The 17,688-nt window shown below is 46.1% G+C and overlaps 1 protein-coding gene and 1 long non-coding RNA gene across 5 annotated transcripts in view; one reads left to right on the forward strand and one right to left on the reverse strand.

Annotated features, from left to right (window-relative positions):
* The window catches only part of LOC129811809 (uncharacterized), a 36,370-nt gene that overhangs the window by 15,462 nt on the left and 3,220 nt on the right, over window positions 1-17,688 (reverse strand). For all 4 annotated transcript variants that reach the window (XR_008752945.1, XR_008752944.1, XR_008752943.1 and 1 more), the window contains one exon: window positions 17,066-17,130. This is a non-coding gene — a long non-coding RNA (uncharacterized LOC129811809). The remainder of the gene's footprint in view (window positions 1-17,065; window positions 17,131-17,688) is intronic.
* dapp1 (dual adaptor of phosphotyrosine and 3-phosphoinositides) lies at window positions 387-17,407 on the forward strand. Its single transcript, XM_055863440.1, has 9 exons — window positions 387-569; window positions 15,177-15,299; window positions 15,412-15,545; window positions 15,687-15,817; window positions 15,930-15,977; window positions 16,062-16,124; window positions 16,258-16,343; window positions 16,762-16,849; window positions 16,988-17,407. Exons 1-9 carry the CDS (start codon window positions 517-519, stop codon window positions 17,009-17,011), a joined length of 750 nt encoding a protein of 249 aa, XP_055719415.1. The 5' UTR covers window positions 387-516; the 3' UTR covers window positions 17,012-17,407.

Below are 17,688 nucleotides of genomic sequence, written 5' to 3' on the forward strand. Positions count from 1 at the left end.
AATGTGTTTACTGTTGTAAATACATTAGCAAATCACATGGTCTGTGTCATGTTCATTTTTTTTTACTTAGTGTTGTTAAATGTCATGTTCATTTGTGTACAATAATGAGGTTTATTATATGCCAGCAAACTACTTAATTTGCCTAGTATTCTAAACAAGTGTTAAGGGGTCTCAGTCAACCCCTCTTCGTCCTACCCTCTACCACTTTATTTATTTTGAAATATAAAGAACAGTGTAATCCTACAAGGAAGCTGTGGACTTTGAGATGCAGTGGGCACCTCACTATGGCACAGCCATACCGTAGGCTTACAGTATGTTCTGTTTTGTTGTGGAATGACGTAGCATGTCTAATTTAATCTTCCCATCCAGCAGCCGAGACAACTTCCTCGTATGGTAGTTTTATTTTGGTCAGTCAGTGTGTCGATTTCGGTCTGTGCTTTTAGAATGTTGAGTCGACTCGGTAACCTGACAGGTGGAGACTGAGAAGCGCACAGGTGAACTGCCATCGTTTACACGATGAGCTACTACAGTGATACGCCAAGTGTCGACGATGAGTTGGAGTCGTTAGGGTAAGAATGTCTTAATTATAATTTTGCCTATTCGTAAATCTTATTTTAGAGCCTACCCGATCAAAATCGGAAATTAAAGAATTCTTCATGGGCAGTGCGTTTTAGCATTGTTCAGGAAGGAACGTTAGGTCAAGTTCTAGAGAAGGAAATCCCTTTAGGCATAGTATTGTTTTCAACCTCAAGTTAAAAATGCATGATATAAAGCCATTGAATCTTGAAGAATATAATTTAAATGCCTAATATAAACTACTTCAACTGTAGCCTACCCCACCAGAACCCAATATATTAGCTTGTTTTACTCCATTGTTTAACAATATAAACACGGTATAGTTTAAAAACATGGTTAAAAATATATCTTTATCAAACTGGTGTCCTTGCAGCTATGGTTCCGTAGATTCATTTGAGCGGTTACATTTCTCTAACTCCAGCCCCATCCTTTTCTCCAAAAGTAGCGGGGTGATCGCTTTATTGTTGTATGAATTCCAAACTGCTCTTTTGAATAAAGGAAAAATAAATATTCAAGTCCTCACTACATGATATTCTGTTGTACCTATTCTAGTGCAGGCGTTGGCGTTGAGTTTATTGAAGTGTGAAATAAGTACGACTCTGCCATCTGCAATGCAAATACCCAACTTTCACATCCCCATTAGTTAGTCATTTTTTTCTGCAGCTGTCTTGTTTGTTTGGGGGTCAACAGCTTTGTCTCAATGTCAGAAGGGGGTCAAACCATGAAGTGATCTCTAAAGTGCCTTTGCATGGTGAAGTCACTTGAGAACAATTGGTCAGCGTTTCATACACACACACTGCAGCTGTTCATTACATGGTGGCACTTTACTTTTCAGATCTTACCGTGTCCGTGTTTCTCTTGCCAATAATTATTTGGGTTTAACATGCACTTCCTGCTAGTCTGTTGCACCTTAGTGGTATATGGGATATGTCCCCAGCGTATTCATCAGAAGCCTTTATTACACTACGCCAGCCATGATTGGCTGGACTTCGAGACGTGTGCGCCGGGGAAGGATGTCCATCCTATCCTATAAATGTCCAATGCAGCATCTCTGAGTTATTCAAACACCTATTCTCGCTTTTCATCAGAAGGCTTACCTCGACACGACTGCATTTTCCAGAACTAGCTAAACTGTCCACAGACGTGAACTTACAACTCGCTCACTGGGCGCTATTCTCGGGACTGTGCGGTGGTGACAATTTTCCTTTTCCTTCACCATAGTTAGAGGAAAATTATTTGAGGGAGGAACAGGTACAGCTGTGACATGGCTAACTCGTTCACGACCAAGTTAGCTGTATCCAAACAGTGACTAGTCGTTAGCAAGCTAGCCACCACGCTAACTAGCTTTTGTGGTTTTACTACACCAAGCTATCTTTTCTAACCTGTTGTTTCGGAAACGGTATCCGGCCATCACAACAAGTGCCACGGAGATAGCTAGCGATTAGTGGGTTATCGGACTAGCCTACCACACTAGTTTTTTTCTGACAGCTAAAAAAATAGCATCCAAGCTATGGTGAAAAAAGCATCTCCCACCCCAAACGAGGAGAAGCTCCCGGCACGAATCTGCTCCTGTCGAAACAAGATATCGCCTAAAGACACCCACTCTGTGTGCTCCGCTTGCCTTAGGTTGCCACATGCCCAGGAAGCCTTCCCTGACTCCTGTCCACACTGTGCCCTCTTCACTGTGAAGAGCCTCCGTCGCAGGCTAACATGCCAAGCTAGCCTGAGTCAACAGTACCCTAACATGGGGGGCCGGCGTTCCCGATTGCTCACCAGAGGTGATGGATATCCAAACAGGGAACCGTAAAGTGACGGCTAGCGCTAGCTGGGGAGACCAGCTCAATTCCATTGCCCCACTGTTGGAGGACTCCAGCAACGACCTTACGGCCTCCCTGCCGGGCTTCCTGATTGGAGACGATAACGACTCCAAAGGGTTTTCCGACAGCCTCCTTTCGGAATCATCGAATGGAGACGAAGACTCCTTCAACCCTCAGGCCAGGAAACCAAGCCTCCTGCCGGGGAATCCGAAACCGGACACGCAGGCGGGGCGCCATCCCCACCAGTTCTCGGTGTGGACCTGTGCAAATGCACTGCGAATAAACGGGTGATTCCCTGGCCCAATGCAGTAGCAGAGACCACCACGTCCCGGTAAGAGGCTACCCAAAGCCAAACGGGCAGTCAGGCAATTACTATCAGTCTTCCCAGAATGCCTGGAGGAGGTTACCTGTCCCTGGAGTACACCTTTCTGCTTCAAGAACCCTGTCTAAGGTGGTGGGATTGGACTGTGTTGACATGGCAGGGATTGGGCTTGCCCACACGCCAGCCATCGAACCCCGGGTGGCTTCCAATCTACACCCCAGCCAGTAGTCCTCCGTGACCTCGACTGGCCCCACCTTACCAACCAAGTACGAGCGCTTCCAGTCCTCTGTGACAGAGAAGGTCTACAGGTCGGGCGTCACAGCGGTGAGGGCTCTCAGCGCCGCATCCATGCTCTCGGCATATCAAGCTGAGCTACAGGATGAGCTACCGGTCACACTGGAGCCTGGTCTGTGGGATGAGATCTGTATTGCCACAGACCTCAACCTGCGTCTGCTTAAAGCCACTGTCCAGGCGTCAGGAAGAGCGATTGGGCTCATGATATCCCAGGAGGGCTCGATGGCTCAACCTATCCACGGTGTCTGATAGTGAGAAACTGAAGATCCTGGAGGCTCCAGTAGACCCTAAAGGCCTTTTCGGTCCCACCGTCGAGATGATGCAGAAACGGTGCGAGGAGAAAAAGATTGAAGGTTAAGCCCTCCAGCTCTGTCTGCCCAGGAAGACACAGCCCAGTGCCTCCCCTGTGCTTTGCCACACCTTCGCCCAGGCTGCAGCAGGTCGACCCCCCTCGACCTTTAAGAGTCCAGGGCAGCAGAGAACCTTGGACCCTAAGGGCCCCTGGTCTAAGAACCCTCCCGTCCCACCCATGGCACCAAGGAACCAGCCTGCCCCAAACCCCACCCAGGGTGTAAGGAGGAAGAAGGGTATGGCCTAGCAATGTCCCCATTGCCAGAGAGGCGAGAACGGCCACCCCCAAGCGCAGTTATCTCCTCCGCCAATTCTGAGCCTGTTTCAGGATTCAAGTTCCCAGGCACCTCAGTGTTCTTTCCAGCATATTGGGTCCAAGTCGGTGGTCACAGAGTACAGTGAGAAGAGACAATGTTCAGGTGGATGCTTCTACAAGGCCCCTGTCTTGTCTATAACACTCCCCAATGTCAGTTCACATTAAAAATGTTAACACTGGGGCCTCCCGGGTGGCGCAGTGGTCTAGGGCACTGCATCGCAGTGCTAACTGCGCCACCAGAGTCTCTGGGTTCGCAGCCGGCCGCGACCGGGAGGTCCGTGGGGCGACGCACAATTGGCATAGCGTCGTCCGGGGTAGGGAGGGTTTGGCCGGTAGGGATATCCTTGTCTCATCGTGCTCCAGCGACTCCTGTGGCGGGCCGGGCGCAGTGTGCGCCAACCAAGGGGGCCAGGTACACGGTGTTTCCTCCGACACATTGGTGCGGCTGGCTTCCGGGTTGGAGGCGCGCTGTGTTAAGAAGCAGTACGGCTGGTTGGGTTGTGCTTCGGAGGACGCATGGCTTTCGACCTTCGTCTCTCCCGTGCCCGTACGGGAGTTGTAGCGATGAGACAAGGTAGTAATTACTAGCGATTGGATACCACGAAAATTGGGGAGAAAATGGGATACAAAAATGAAAAAAATTAAAAAATAAAATGTTAACACTAGCGCAACCAGGCTACAGGGCGCAGTCAGACATGTTGTTTCTCACAAAATCCAAACAAACAGGGTGCTTCCCTACAACGCCATCAGAGGGGGCTACCATTCCTTCTGTGGTGATAAGCGCTCTCCAGCTACGGGCCTGCCGAACGTGCGTCGCGGACTGTCCTACACTCTCCCCTGGCAGATGGTGCTGCTGCACTGTCTGTGGGGGGAGGCCCGGTCAGCCCTCTCTTGGAGCGGAGAGAGAACTGGCGGGCATGCGCCATGTAAATCTGGGTACAGGGCACGATAGACAGGGGATACAGACTACAATTCGCTATCACTCCGCTACGATTCAAGGGAATTATATACACTCAGGCTCAGGGGGAATACGTCCGACACTAGATCTAACATGAGAAAGTACACGTTCAGAATGTTGACACACACTGCTCTGCTACGTTCTGTGCGCCCAGGCGATTGGTTCGTATCCGTAGACCTGAAGGACGTTTACTTTCACATCTCAATATACCCTCTTCGCAGGAAATTTCTCAGATTCGCTTTTCAATGCGTAATCTACAAATTTCTGGTACTCTCTTTTGGCTTCTCACTGTCACCTCGTGTTTTACGAAGTGTACGGAGGCAACCATAGCCCCAGAGAGAGGGGCATTCGGCTGATGACGTACATCATGGGTGTCAAACTCTGGCCCGCGGGGTAATTATATTTGGCCCGCGAGACAATACCAAATTACTACTAGAGCTGGCCCGCCGGTATTATACAGCGCATTCACCGCTAATACTACGAATCCCATAATGCTCTGCTGTTGTTTTCGCGCGCCAATCAGGACAGGACCCAGAAACGCCCTCTCCTCTGTGACAGTAGTCATAGCAACATAGACGCTACAACTGTCAGCGCGCTATCCCTTCCCAAAAATGGGAAAGGCAGAAAACAGGAGCTTTCTGGACAAGTGGGAGGCAGAATATCTGTTTACATATGTAAAAGACAAACCTGTTTGTCTTGTTTGTGGAGTCAACGTGGCTGTAAGTAAGGTGTACAACATTAGATGACACTATGAAACGAAACACCATGACAAATACAAGGACCTGGACATGACTCAAAGGAGCCAGAAAGTAGAGGAGATGAAAAGAAGTTTGGTTTCACAACAGAATATGTTCAAAAAAGCCACATCACAAAGTGAGGCTGCTGTAAAGGCTAGTTATATAGTGGCAGCAGAGATCGCATAATCAGCCCGGCCCTTTAATGAGGGAGAGTTCGTGAAAAAGTGCATGATGAAAGTTTGTGACCTCGTATGCCCAGAGAAAAAGCAAGCATTTTCAAACGTGAGCCTGAGCAGGAACACAGTAGCTGATCGCACATGTGATCTTGCCACCAATCTGTATGACCAGCTGATGGAAAAGGGAAAATATTTCGTTGCGTTCTCCCTCGCTGTGGATGAGAGCTGCGACGCATCTGATACTGCTCAGCTGTCAGTCTTCATCCGTGGAGTGGACTCAAATCTGTGTGTTACGGAGGAGCTATTGGGATTCAAATCAATGCATGGCACAACCACAGGAAAGGAAATCATTGAGGAGGTTTCCAAATGTGTAACTGAAATAAAGCTGCCGTGGGATAAACTCGTTGGATTAACGACAGATGGTGCGCCAGCTATGTGCGGTAAAAAGAGTGGACTGGTGGGCATGGTTCGGGAGAAGATGCGGGAAGAGAACTGTGCAGGTGAGCTAACTAGTTATCACTGCATCATACATCAGGAATCACTGTGTGCCAAAGCCCTAAAGATGGAACATGTTATGACCACAGTAACACAGGTAGTTAACTTTATAAGAGCCAAAGGTCTGAATCACCGCCAGTTAAAGAAAATTCTAGAGGAGTGTGGTTCGGAATACGCAGACGTGCCGTATCACACAGAGGTGAGATGGCTAAGCAGAGGAAAAGTACTGAACAGATGTTTCGAGCTGCGTGAGGAAATATGTCAATTCCTGGAAACCAAAGGGAAGGATACAGCAGAGCTCCGGGAGGAAAAGTTTCTGTGTGAGCTGGCCTTTCTCTGTGACATCTCGATGCGCTGAACCTGCAGCTTCAGGGGCGGGGGCGCATCATCACAGACATGTACGCTGCCGTGAGGGCCTTTAAAACTAAACTGTGCCTGTGGGAGAATCAGATGCTACAAGGAAACCCTTGCCATTTTCCCTGCTGCCAAACCATAAAAGCGCAGATCTCTACCTCCGTGTTCCCATGCGCACAGTTTGCTGAAAAACTCAGTGTTCTCGCCGCTGAGTTTAGCCGTCGATTTGCCGACTTCGATGTCCAGAAATGTAGGTTTGAACTGCTTAGTAATCCCTTTGCAGTTTATGTGGAAAATGCACCAACCAACATCCAAATGGAGCTGATTGAACTCCAGTGCAACGACACGCTGAAGTCAAAGTATGATGCTGTGGGCGCCGCACAGTTTCCACGGTTCATCCCTGACACAATGCCTCAGCTCCGCACCCAAGCTGCTCAGATGCTCTCCATGTTCGGCAGCACTTATCTATGCGAGCAACTTTTCTCCTCGATGAAGATGACCAAAACAACTCACAGGAGACGTCTGACTGATGAACACCTTCGCTCGATACTGAGGATTTCTTCAGCTCAGAGCCTGAGCCCAGACATTGATGAACTAGCATCCAAGAAGAGATGCCAGGTATCTGTCTTGGGCACATCAGATTAGATCAGTGTGCAATAATTAACGTTTTCTTTGTGCACTTTTTCTTGCTACAAGGCATGGGCTTGAATGGTTGATTGATTTATTATCATTTTATTTGTAAAATGATTAGCCAGTGGAAAAAGTTTATTTTGGTATTTAAATCAGAAGGCTGCAAATAGAAAAGAGGCATACGATTTTTATTTAAATTTTATTTATTTAATAAATGAATGCCATTGATGTGTTTTTTCATTTGAAATTCGATTTTGCATGTCTCCACTATTAAATGATATATTGTATGGTAATAAGCGATGCTTGTTCCATATTCAATGTTAAAGCAAAACTTGTTTGGGTCCATATTAAAAGGTTCATTTGTTCAATGTTGGCCCGCGACTTTGTTCAGGTTTTACATTTTGGCCCACTGGGTATTTGAGTTTGACACCCCTGACGTACATAGACGATTGGCTGCTGTGCGCGCAACCGAGACCAGGTCTTAAAACACAGTCAGCTACTATTGGAACACCTAACATTTCTAGGTTTCAGAATGAACACAGTAAAGAGCGTTCTGATTCCCATGCAGACAATCTCTTTCCTAGGTTTCCTAGGCTCTTTCCAATCTCTTTCCTAGTTTCGGATTCATTCAAAGCTCACCTTTCAGTGGAACATATAAGAACATTTCAAGATTGCCTAGCACTGTTTCGCAGAGGGAACCTGGTCTCTTTTAAAACATGCGCGAGGGGAGATTTTCCACCCTCACCCGGAACGTTTGGCACTCTGTGCCTGGCCTGTGAATGGTTCAACTTGAACACAGCCGGGCTTCCCCAAAATGTAATTTCAACTATTTAGAGTCCCTTTTATAATTGTAAATGGCTCATGTTTGAGGAATGGTGCACTAAATCACAGACAATGCCATTCCAGTGCTCTGTCCCGGTAATCCTGAGGTTTCTACAGGAATTATTAGAAAAAGGAAATGCTTTTTCTATTATTAAGGTATATCTAGCAGCTATTTTGGCTTGTCATGTGGGTTTTGGGAGCACGACAGCGGAGCAACACCCCCTTGTCACCTGTTTTCTCAAGGGTGCACGTTGTTTGCGTCCGGTATCCAAACAGTTTGCCCCGTCATGGGATTTATCAATTGTTTTGGATGCTCTATGCCAACAACCTTTTGAGCCCTTGGATCAGGTGGAACTGAAGAGGCTTTCATTTAAGACCACGCTATTACTAGCATTGGCCTCCGCGAAGCGTGTAAGTGACATTCACGCACTCATCATGTGCACAATTTTCACCTGGTAACAACAGGGTATCATTGTGGCCTAACCCCACCTTTATCCCTAAGATTATTAACCCATCTTTGAGGTGTCTTCCCCTTGAGCTGGTAGCTTTTTATCCCCCACTGTTTTCCTCTCCGGAACATCAACGGTTGCATATGTTGTGCCCAGTACGCACTCTGCACATCTACATGGACAGGCCTAAGGGTTTTAGAAAATGTGATCAGTTGTTTGTTTCCTGGGCGAAACCTCACACGGGTAAAGCGCTCACTTAACAACCCCTCTCCCACTGCATAGTGGGGGCCATCCCTTTAGCCTACACAAGTAAGGGTCTTCAGTCTTCTGCTGGCCTACGGGCTCATTCTACTAGAGCACATATGTCAGAGTCAAGGCCCGCGGGCCACATCCGGCCCGCGAGAAGGTTTTTTACGGCCCCTGGGATGATCTTGATTTATTATTAGAACCGGCCCGCAGACCGCAGCAAGCCGGCAGCCCGCAGATCTTTTACACGCACCAATACTACATTTCCCACAATGCAACGGTGACGCACCGAGCAGTAGGCTGCTTCATTTCAATATTTATTGGCACAGCAGTCGTCAGCATCACAGTAAAATTAACTTTCAGATACCCATCAAAAATGGCAAAACGGAAGGTGGACACTGAGAACCGGGGGTTTCAAACAAGGTGGGAGTCGGAGTATATGTTCACGGAGGTAGCTGGAAAACCTGTGTGTCTTCTGTGTGGAGAAAGTGTGGCGGTACTGAAAGAGTATAATCTGAGACGACATTATGAAACGAAACACGCGGACAAAAACAAGAATATGGACATGGAACAAAGGCTACAAAAGGCAGAGGAATTAAAACGAGGCCTCAAATCTCGACAGGCTCTGTTCAAAAAAGCCAAATCACAAGGCCAGGCTGCTGTCAAGGCCAGTTTTAATTTTGGCAGAAGAGATCGCTAAATCAGCCCGGCCATTTACGGAGGGGGATTTCATCAAAAACTGCATGATTAAAGTTTGTGACGAAGTTTGCCCAGAAAAAAGGCAACTCTTTTTAAATGTGAGTCTGAGCAGAAACACCATTGCCGAGAGAGTAGACCAGTTGTCCATCAATCTAAAAGAGCAGCTTGTGAAAAAGGGAAAAGATTTCATTGCATATTCCTTGGCTGTGGATGAGAGCACCGACATTTCTGACATTGCCCAGTTGTCAATTTTCATCCGCGGAGTGGACTCCAGCCTAAGCGTGACAGAGGAGTTTTTGGCTTTACGTCCTATGCAAGGCACAACTACGGGGCATGATTTGTATGAAGAGGTGTCAAGATGTGTAAATGAGATGGAGCTGCCTTGGGAAAAACTCGTGGGTTTGACAACCGACGGAGCACCTGCGATGTGTGGACACAGGAGCGGACTGGTGGCGAAGATACGGGAAAAGATGCAAGAGGAAAACGCGACAGGTGAGCTGACAGCTTATCATTGTATCATACACCAGGAAGCGTTGTGCGGTAAAGCCTTGAAAATGGAGCATGTAATGAGCATCATCACGCGCACAGTTAACTTTATCAGAGCCAAAGGTTTGAATCACCGCCAGTTCAAGGCATTTCTGACGGAGTTAGAAACGGAGCATGGTGATTTGCCTTATCACACAGAGGTGCGATGGCTAAGCCAGGGAAAGGTGCTTCAAAGATGTTTCGAGCTTCGTGAGGAGATTTGTCTGTTCTTGGACAGCAAAGGGAAAGACACAACACAACTCCGAGACGAAATGTTTCTGTGTGAAATGGCTTTTCTGTGTGACATTACGAGTCATCTGAATGCAATGAACTTGCAGGGTCGGGATCATGTCATCTCTGATATGTACAGTACAGTGAAGGCATTTAAAACCAAACTGACTCTGTGGGAGACGCAGATGCGGAAAGAAAATTTGAGCCACTTTCCCAGCTGCCAGACCATGAAAGAGAAGCTCTCTACCAGTGCGTTCCCGAGCGCACAGTTGGCTGATAAAATAGGTATGCTTGCCGCTGACTTTCGACGCCGATTTGCTGACTTTGAAGCACAAAAAAGCAGGTTGGAACTGCTCGGTAACCCATTTGCTGTTGACGTGGAAAGCTCACCACCAAACCTCCAAATGGAGTTGATTGACCTCCAATGCAATGATGCACTGAGGGCAAAATATGCGGCAGTGGGTGCTGCGGAGTTCGCCCGTTTCCTCCCCGACACAATGCCCCAGCTGCGCATCCAGGCTGCTCAAACGTTGTCTATGTTTGGCAGCACATACCTGTGTGAACAACTGTTTTCTTTGATGAACCTGAACAAAACATCACACAGAAGTCGACTTACTGCTGAACACCTCCACTCAATTCTGAGGATTTCCTCAGCTCAGAGCCTTACCCCGAACATTGATGAACTTGTGGAAAAGATGGGACACCACCAAGTATCACCCTCAACCTCAAACAAGTGAACATTACTGTGCAATCACATATTTAGAGTTTTTACTCAGTTCAAGTTTAAAAGTTAAAGTTTAATATTTGTTTTCACTGCATGTTACTTCTCCTTAAACAAAGTGTTGTTTTTGATTAATAGATTTTTGCACTTTATTTTATTGTATTTCAATCCAATTATATTTTAAAAATATTTCAGTTGAGTGGATGATAGAAAATTGCTATTATTGTTTTTTTCTTTGAAGTAAATTTAGCCCACTTTTGCTAAAATAGAAAATATAGGCTACTGATGGTGCCTTGAATACCGGTTTCTTTCATTTAATGTTCATGTTATGGGGATTTTTATATAAAGGAAATTTGTCTTTTGTGTCTGTTGAAAATTAAAGATTACTGACAGAGCCATAAGAAAATATTGCTTTATTTATCTGATCATATTGGAATATATTTGTTAGGTTTTCAGTAGGTTCAATTAGGTTCACTAGACTATATGCGTCATTTAAAAATTTTTCAATGAACATTCGAACAGTCCGGCCCTCGGCTTGTAGCTAAATTTTTTATTTGGCCCTCCGTCCATTTGACTTTGACACCCCTGTACTAGAGGAATGGCTACGTCCTGGGCTTTATTTAAGGGCATATCTAGCCAGGATATTTGCTCAGCAGCGAGCTGGGCTTCGCCTAATACATTTGCGAAGTTTTATATGCTCGATGTCACTGCACTGACCCTAGCGCATACTGTTTTACGTGTAGGATCTTCTGAGGGGCAAAGCCCATTTGTGTGTAATATCGCACAGGGCAGTCGGTCGTCAGGATAAGCTTGTCTGGCAATACAGGAGTCAGTATATTCCATAATACCAAAACAAATACTTGAAAGAGAACTTTAGGTTACGACCGTAACCCCGGTTCTCTGATAGTATGAGTGAGGCATTTCACCAGACCTACCTCCTTGCATGAGCGAGGAATTTTTTATTTTATTTTACCTTTATTTAACCAGGTAGGCTAGTTGAGAACAAGTTCTCATTTGCAACTGCGACCTGGCCAAGATAAAGCATAGCAGTGTGAACAGACAACACAGAGTTACACATGGAGTAAACAATAAACAAGTCAATAACATGGTAGGAAAAAGAGAATCTATATACAATGTGTGCAAAAGGCATGAGGTAGGCAATAAATCGAATAATTACAATTTAGCAGATTAACACTGGAGTGATAAATCAGATGATCATGTGCAAGAAGAGATACTGGTGTGCAAAAGAGCAGAAAAGTAAATAAATAAAAGCAGTATGGGGGTGAGGTAGGTAAATTGGGTGGGTAGTTTACAGATGGACTATGTACAGCTGCAGCGATCGGTTAGCTGCTCGGATAGCAGATTTTTAAAGTTGTTGAGGGAGATAAAAGTCTCCAACTTCAGAGATTTTTGCAATTCGTTCCAGTCGCAGGCAGCAGAGAACTGGAAGGAAAGGCGTCCAAATGAGGTTTTGGCTGTAGGGATGATCAGTGAGATACACCTGCTGGAGCGCGTGCTACGGGTGGGTGTAGCCATCGTGACCAGTGAACTGAGATAAGGCGGCACTTTACCTAGCATAGCCTTGTAGATGACCTGGAGCCAGTGGGTCTGACGACGAACATGTAGCGAGGGCCAGCCGACTAGGGCATACAGGTCGCAGTGGTGGGTCGTTTAAGGTGCTTTAGTAACAAAACGGATGGCACTGTGATAAACTGCATCCAGTTTGCTAAGTAGAGTATTGGAAGCTATTTTGTAGATGACATCGCCGAAGTCGAGGATCGGTAGGATAGTCAGTTTTACGAGGGTAAGTTTGGCGGCGTGAGTGAAGGAGGCTTTGTTCCGGAATAGAAAGCCGACTCTAGATTTCATTTTGGATTGGAGATGTTTGATATGAGTCTGGAAGGAGAGTTTGCAGTCTAGCCAGACACCTAGGTACTTATAGATGTCCACATATTCTAGGTCGGAACCGTCCAGGGTGGTGATGCTAGTCGGGCGTGCGGGTGCAGGCAGCGAACGGTTGAAAAGCATGCATTTGGTTTTACTAGCATTTAAGAGCAGTTGGAGGCCACGGAAGGAGTGTTGTATGGCATTGAAGCTCATTTGGAGGTTAGATAGCACAGTGTCCAGGGAAGGGCCGGAAGTATACAGAATGGTGTCGTCTGCGTAGAGGTGGATCAGGGAATCGCCCGCAGCAAGAGCAACATCATTGATGTATACAGAGAAAAGAGTCGGCCCGAGAATTGAACCCTGTGGTACCCCCATAGAGACTGCCAGAGGACCGGACAACATGCCCTCCGATTTGACACACTGAACTCTGTCTGCAAAGTAGTTGGTGAACCAGGCAAGGCAGTCATTAGAAAAACCGAGGCTATTGAGTCTGCCGATAAGAATATGGTGATTGACAGAGTCGAAAGCCTTGGCCAGGTCGATGAAGACGGCTGCACAGTAATGTCTTTTATCGATGGCGGTTATGATATCGTTTAGTACCTTGAGCGTGGCTGAGGTGCACCCGTGACCGGCTCGGAAACCGGATTGCACAGCGGAGAAGGTACGGTGGGATTCGAGATGGTCAGTGATCTGTTTGTTGACTTGGCTTTCGAAGACCTTAGCTAGGCAGGGCAGGATGGATATAGGTCTGTAACAGTTTGGGTCCAGGGTGTCTCCCCCTTTGAAGAGGGGAATGACAGCGGCAGCTTTCCAATCCTTGGGGATCTCAGATGATACGAAGGAGAGGTTGAACAGGCTGGTAATAGGGGGTGCGACAATGGCGGCGGACAGTTTCAGAAATAGGGGGTCCAGATTGTCAAGCCCAGCTGATTTGTATGGGTCCAGGTTTTCCAGCTCTTTCAGAACATCTGCTATCTGGATATGGGTAAAGGAGAAGCTGGGGACGCTTGGGCGAGTAGCAGCGGGCCGGGCGGGGCTGCTGGCCAAGGTTGGAGTCGCCAGGTGGAAGGCATGGCCAGCCATTGAGAAATGTTTGTTGAAGTTTTCGATTATCACGGACTTATCAGTGGTGACCGTGTTATCTAGCCTCAGTGCAGTGGGCAGCTGGGAGGAGGTGCTCTTGTTTTCCATGGACTTTACAGTATCCCAGAACTTTTTGGAGTTAGAGCTACAGGATGCAAATTTCTGCTTGAAAAAGCTGGCCTTTGCTTTCCTGACTGACTGCGTGTATTGGTTCCTGACTTCCCTGAACAGTTGCATATCACGGGGGCTCTTCGATGCTATCGCAGTTCGCCACAGGATGTTTTTGTGCTGGTCGAGGGCAGTCAGGTCTGGAGTGAACCAAGGGCTATATCTGTTCTTGGTTCTGCATTTTTTGAACGGAGCATGCTTGTCTAATATGGTGAGGAAGTAACTTTTAAAGAATGACCAGGCATCCTCAACTGACGGGATGAGGTCAATATCCTTCCAGGGTACCCGGGCCAGGTCGATTAGAAAGGCCTGCTCGCAGAAGTGTTTCAGGGAGCGTTTGACAGTGATGAGGGGTGGTCGTTTGACCGTGGACCCGTGGCGGATACAGGCAATGAGGCAGTGATCGCTGAGATCTTGATTGAAGACAGCAGAGGTGTATTTGGAGGGCAAGTTGGTCAGGATAATGTCTATTAGGGTGCCCATGTTTACGGATTTGGGGTTATACCTGGTGGGTTCCTTGATGATTTGTGTGAGATTGAGGGCATCAAGCTTAGATTGTAGGACTTCCGGGGTGTTAAGCATATCCCAGTTTAGGTCACCTAACAGAACAAACTCTGAAGCTAGATGGGGAGCGATCAATTCACAGATGGTGTCCAGGGCACAGCTGGGAGCTGAGGGGGGTCGGTAGCAGGCGGCAACAGTGAGAGACTTATTTCTGGAGAGATTAATTTTTAAAATTAGAAGTTCAAACTGTTTGGGCATAGACTTGGAAAGTATAACAGAACTTTGCAGGCTATCTCTGCAGTAGATTGCAACTCCTCCCACTTTGGCAGTTCTATCTTGACGGAAAGTGTTATAGTTGGGTATGGAAATCTCAGAGTTTTTGGTGGCCTTCCTAAGCCAGGATTCAGACACGGCAAGGACATCAGGGTTGGCAGAGTGTGCTAAAGCGGTGAGTAAGGCAAACTTAGGCAGGAGGCTTCTGAAGTTGACATGCATGAGGCCAAGGAATAGGTGTTGCTTATTTTTGAATGACTCAGAGATGCTGCATTGGGCCTTTTTTATTGGGTAGGAGGGACAATCTTTTCCGACGTACATGTCTCGACATCCAGCCAATCATGGATGGTGTAGTGTAATAAAGGCTTCTGACGAATACGCTGGGGGCGTATCACATAAGTGAAATACCTCACTCATACTATCAGAGAACCGGGGTTACGGTTGTAACCGAAAGATTTCATGAGTCTGCTCACCATTCACATTAGTGATGCATGTCTGTTAGATGCTATACTCTAATTGTCTTTGTCTTCCACCTTTCCCAGATGGTACCACTTTGACCTGTCCCGCCATGCCGCTGAAGCTCTCCTCCTATCCAATGGGAAAGATGGCAGCTATCTCCTCCGAAACAGTCATGAGGGTCCTGGCAGCTTTGCCCTCTCTGTCAGGTGGGCCTACCTATCCCATCCTTCTTAAAAAGTAAAACGTCTCCCTCCCTCTTCCATGCCCCATTTCAGAAGGATTCCCATTCACCACATGCTTTTTTCTTTCCTTATACAGAGCCAAGGATTCAGTTAAACATTTCCATGTGACACGGAAAAGCAGTGGCTACGCTTTTGGCTTCAATGAGTTTGCGTCCCTCCAGGACTTTGTCAGCCATTTTGCCAACCAGCCTCTGCTGGGCAGTGAGACAGGTTGGCTTGAGACCAGTTCTTCAGACCTTACTGAATCCAAAGTCTAAACCTGCTGTTTATTTATATTTTCAATGACTGACATATATCCCTTGGTATACCCTCAAGACTCCTAACCTGAACCTTGACCTTTCACTCAACCAGGAACCCTCATTGTTCTTAAATGCCCATATCCATGGCGTGTAGAAGAGCCGTCCATCTATGAGTCTGTGCGGGTTCACACTGCCATGCAGACAGGACGAACAGAGAGCGACCTGGTGGCTAACGCTCCATCGGTATGACCACAAGCTCATTTATTAGTGAAGCAAACATGGGTTAATCATAACATAATTACTTAGGTCAAGTATCACAAACCTCATGATATTGTTTTAATGATTTTGTTCACAGTTTGGAACAAAGGAGGGCTATCTGGTCAAGTTAGGAGCAGTCGTAAAGGTGAGAGAAATAGGCAGCTGTACAGACGAGGTTTAGTGGACAGTTCTGGTTGAAAGACTTCCAATTTATGTTATTTTTTTTCAGAACTGGAAGCAGAGGTGGTTCACATTAAACAGAAATGAGCTCAAATACTTTAAGGACAAAATGGTGAGTAGAAACCATGTCTCTGATAGCAGTCATGGTTTATGATACAGATGTAATATTATGAATGGCTAGATTTTATTTGTCAGTGTTTGTGACAGGATGGTGTTGCCATCGCTCATTTGCTCTCCTGTCTTAGTTTGATGAGCCTATTCGCACCATTGATCTGACAGCATGCTCTGCAGTCCAGTTTGACTACTCCAAGGACAGAGTCAACTGCTTCTGGTGAGAGCTCCAATCCATTGAGCCAAGAGTGGGCCTACCAACTCTCGTGATTAAGGCCTTTACAGACTATTGACTAACAATTGATAATACTGTTTTGACTACGATACACTGCTGTTGAAGGTCAGCCTTCCCTTCAGTTTTTTTTTGCCACTGGTGCTAGTTTCATTGTTCAATCTTGAATTTGGTAAACCTCAGTGGGCATTTTTAAACATATCTGTTGGTTTAACTTCCGCTTATAGAGGAATATAAAATATGGATCATGGTGGCCGATGGCAGTGGCAGATAAGAGGAAGTGCAACCAGAGTGATGACAGGAGAAGTTCTAACCTCCACTCAGCTACTTTATTTTGTTGCTGGGTCTCTTTCTGTAGCTGTTGATATTAAACCTAGCATTAATACTCATTTGGTCTCTTATTTAGTTTGGTGTTCCCTGAGAGGACATTTTATCTGTGTGCCAAGAGTGGTGTGGAGGCAGATGAGTGGATCAAGATAATACGATGGAAACTGGTGAGCCCATAATCCACTATTACTATTCAAATGTATAAAACAGAAACAAAGCTTGAACTGGCTACCTTAATCCAAATGCTTAACTAATGGGAGTTGTGCCAGAGCAAAATAGCCTAACAAATGAATGTTTGTTTTCAGTCACAAATAAGAAAAGGAAGATGACAACATGAAGAGGAGGAGCCAAAAGAGGCATATTCTCACAGTGAACTAAATTACCTTAAGTCTGGTAGCTTGTCACTCCTGTTATCCTCAGAGATCCTTTCTGCTCCACAGATGACTGGCTGTTAACCCAAGACAAAAGACAATTGGGCTCTCTGACCATCGAAAAATGGCCATGTAATTTTCAGGACATGCACAATGACAATGTTTTGGATCTAATCGTATTTTTTTGCGCTAGATTTGAGTTCTTCCAGGAATTGTATTTTCTCTAGATTGATATCTTTCACTGGTTGACATTCACTTGATCTTAATTTTACTTAATTAACAAGATGTAACCCTCATACTGTGAATAAATATTTATTTTAATAGAGAAACTAGCAACAAATGAGTCAGTTTATTAATTACAAACACAAGAAAGGAAGGGGTTACATTCAAGTACTAGAAAATTAAGGCAACAAACAAAGCATCATGACACTAACAACATGTGCTGTATCTATGTCTTTCAGCAACAGAGCTCTCTGTATGTGTGGGTGCGCATGATAGAGATAATAAAAATGTAATATTTTCAGGTAGATCCTTTTTCATGACTGACTCTGTCACATAATAGTCCCATTGCAGTCAAGGTGATACACTCCTAAGCAACCTCCACTACCTGCCGTAGCTCTTTGATTAGTGGTACG

This window comes from Salvelinus fontinalis, chromosome 15 (assembly GCF_029448725.1).
Source record: "Salvelinus fontinalis isolate EN_2023a chromosome 15, ASM2944872v1, whole genome shotgun sequence".
NCBI lineage: Eukaryota > Metazoa > Chordata > Actinopteri > Salmoniformes > Salmonidae > Salvelinus > Salvelinus fontinalis.

Coding starts and splice junctions, on each gene's coding strand:
- dapp1 (XM_055863440.1), top strand. CDS start 517: ATGAGCTACTACAGTGATACGCCAAGTGTCGACGATGAGTTGGAGTCG. Junction 15,818..15,929: donor TGGTGGCTAACGCTCCATCG/GTATGACCACAA, acceptor TTTTGTTCACAG/TTTGGAACAAAGGAGGGCTA. Junction 16,850..16,987: donor AGATAATACGATGGAAACTG/GTGAGCCCATAA, acceptor GTTTGTTTTCAG/TCACAAATAAGAAAAGGAAG.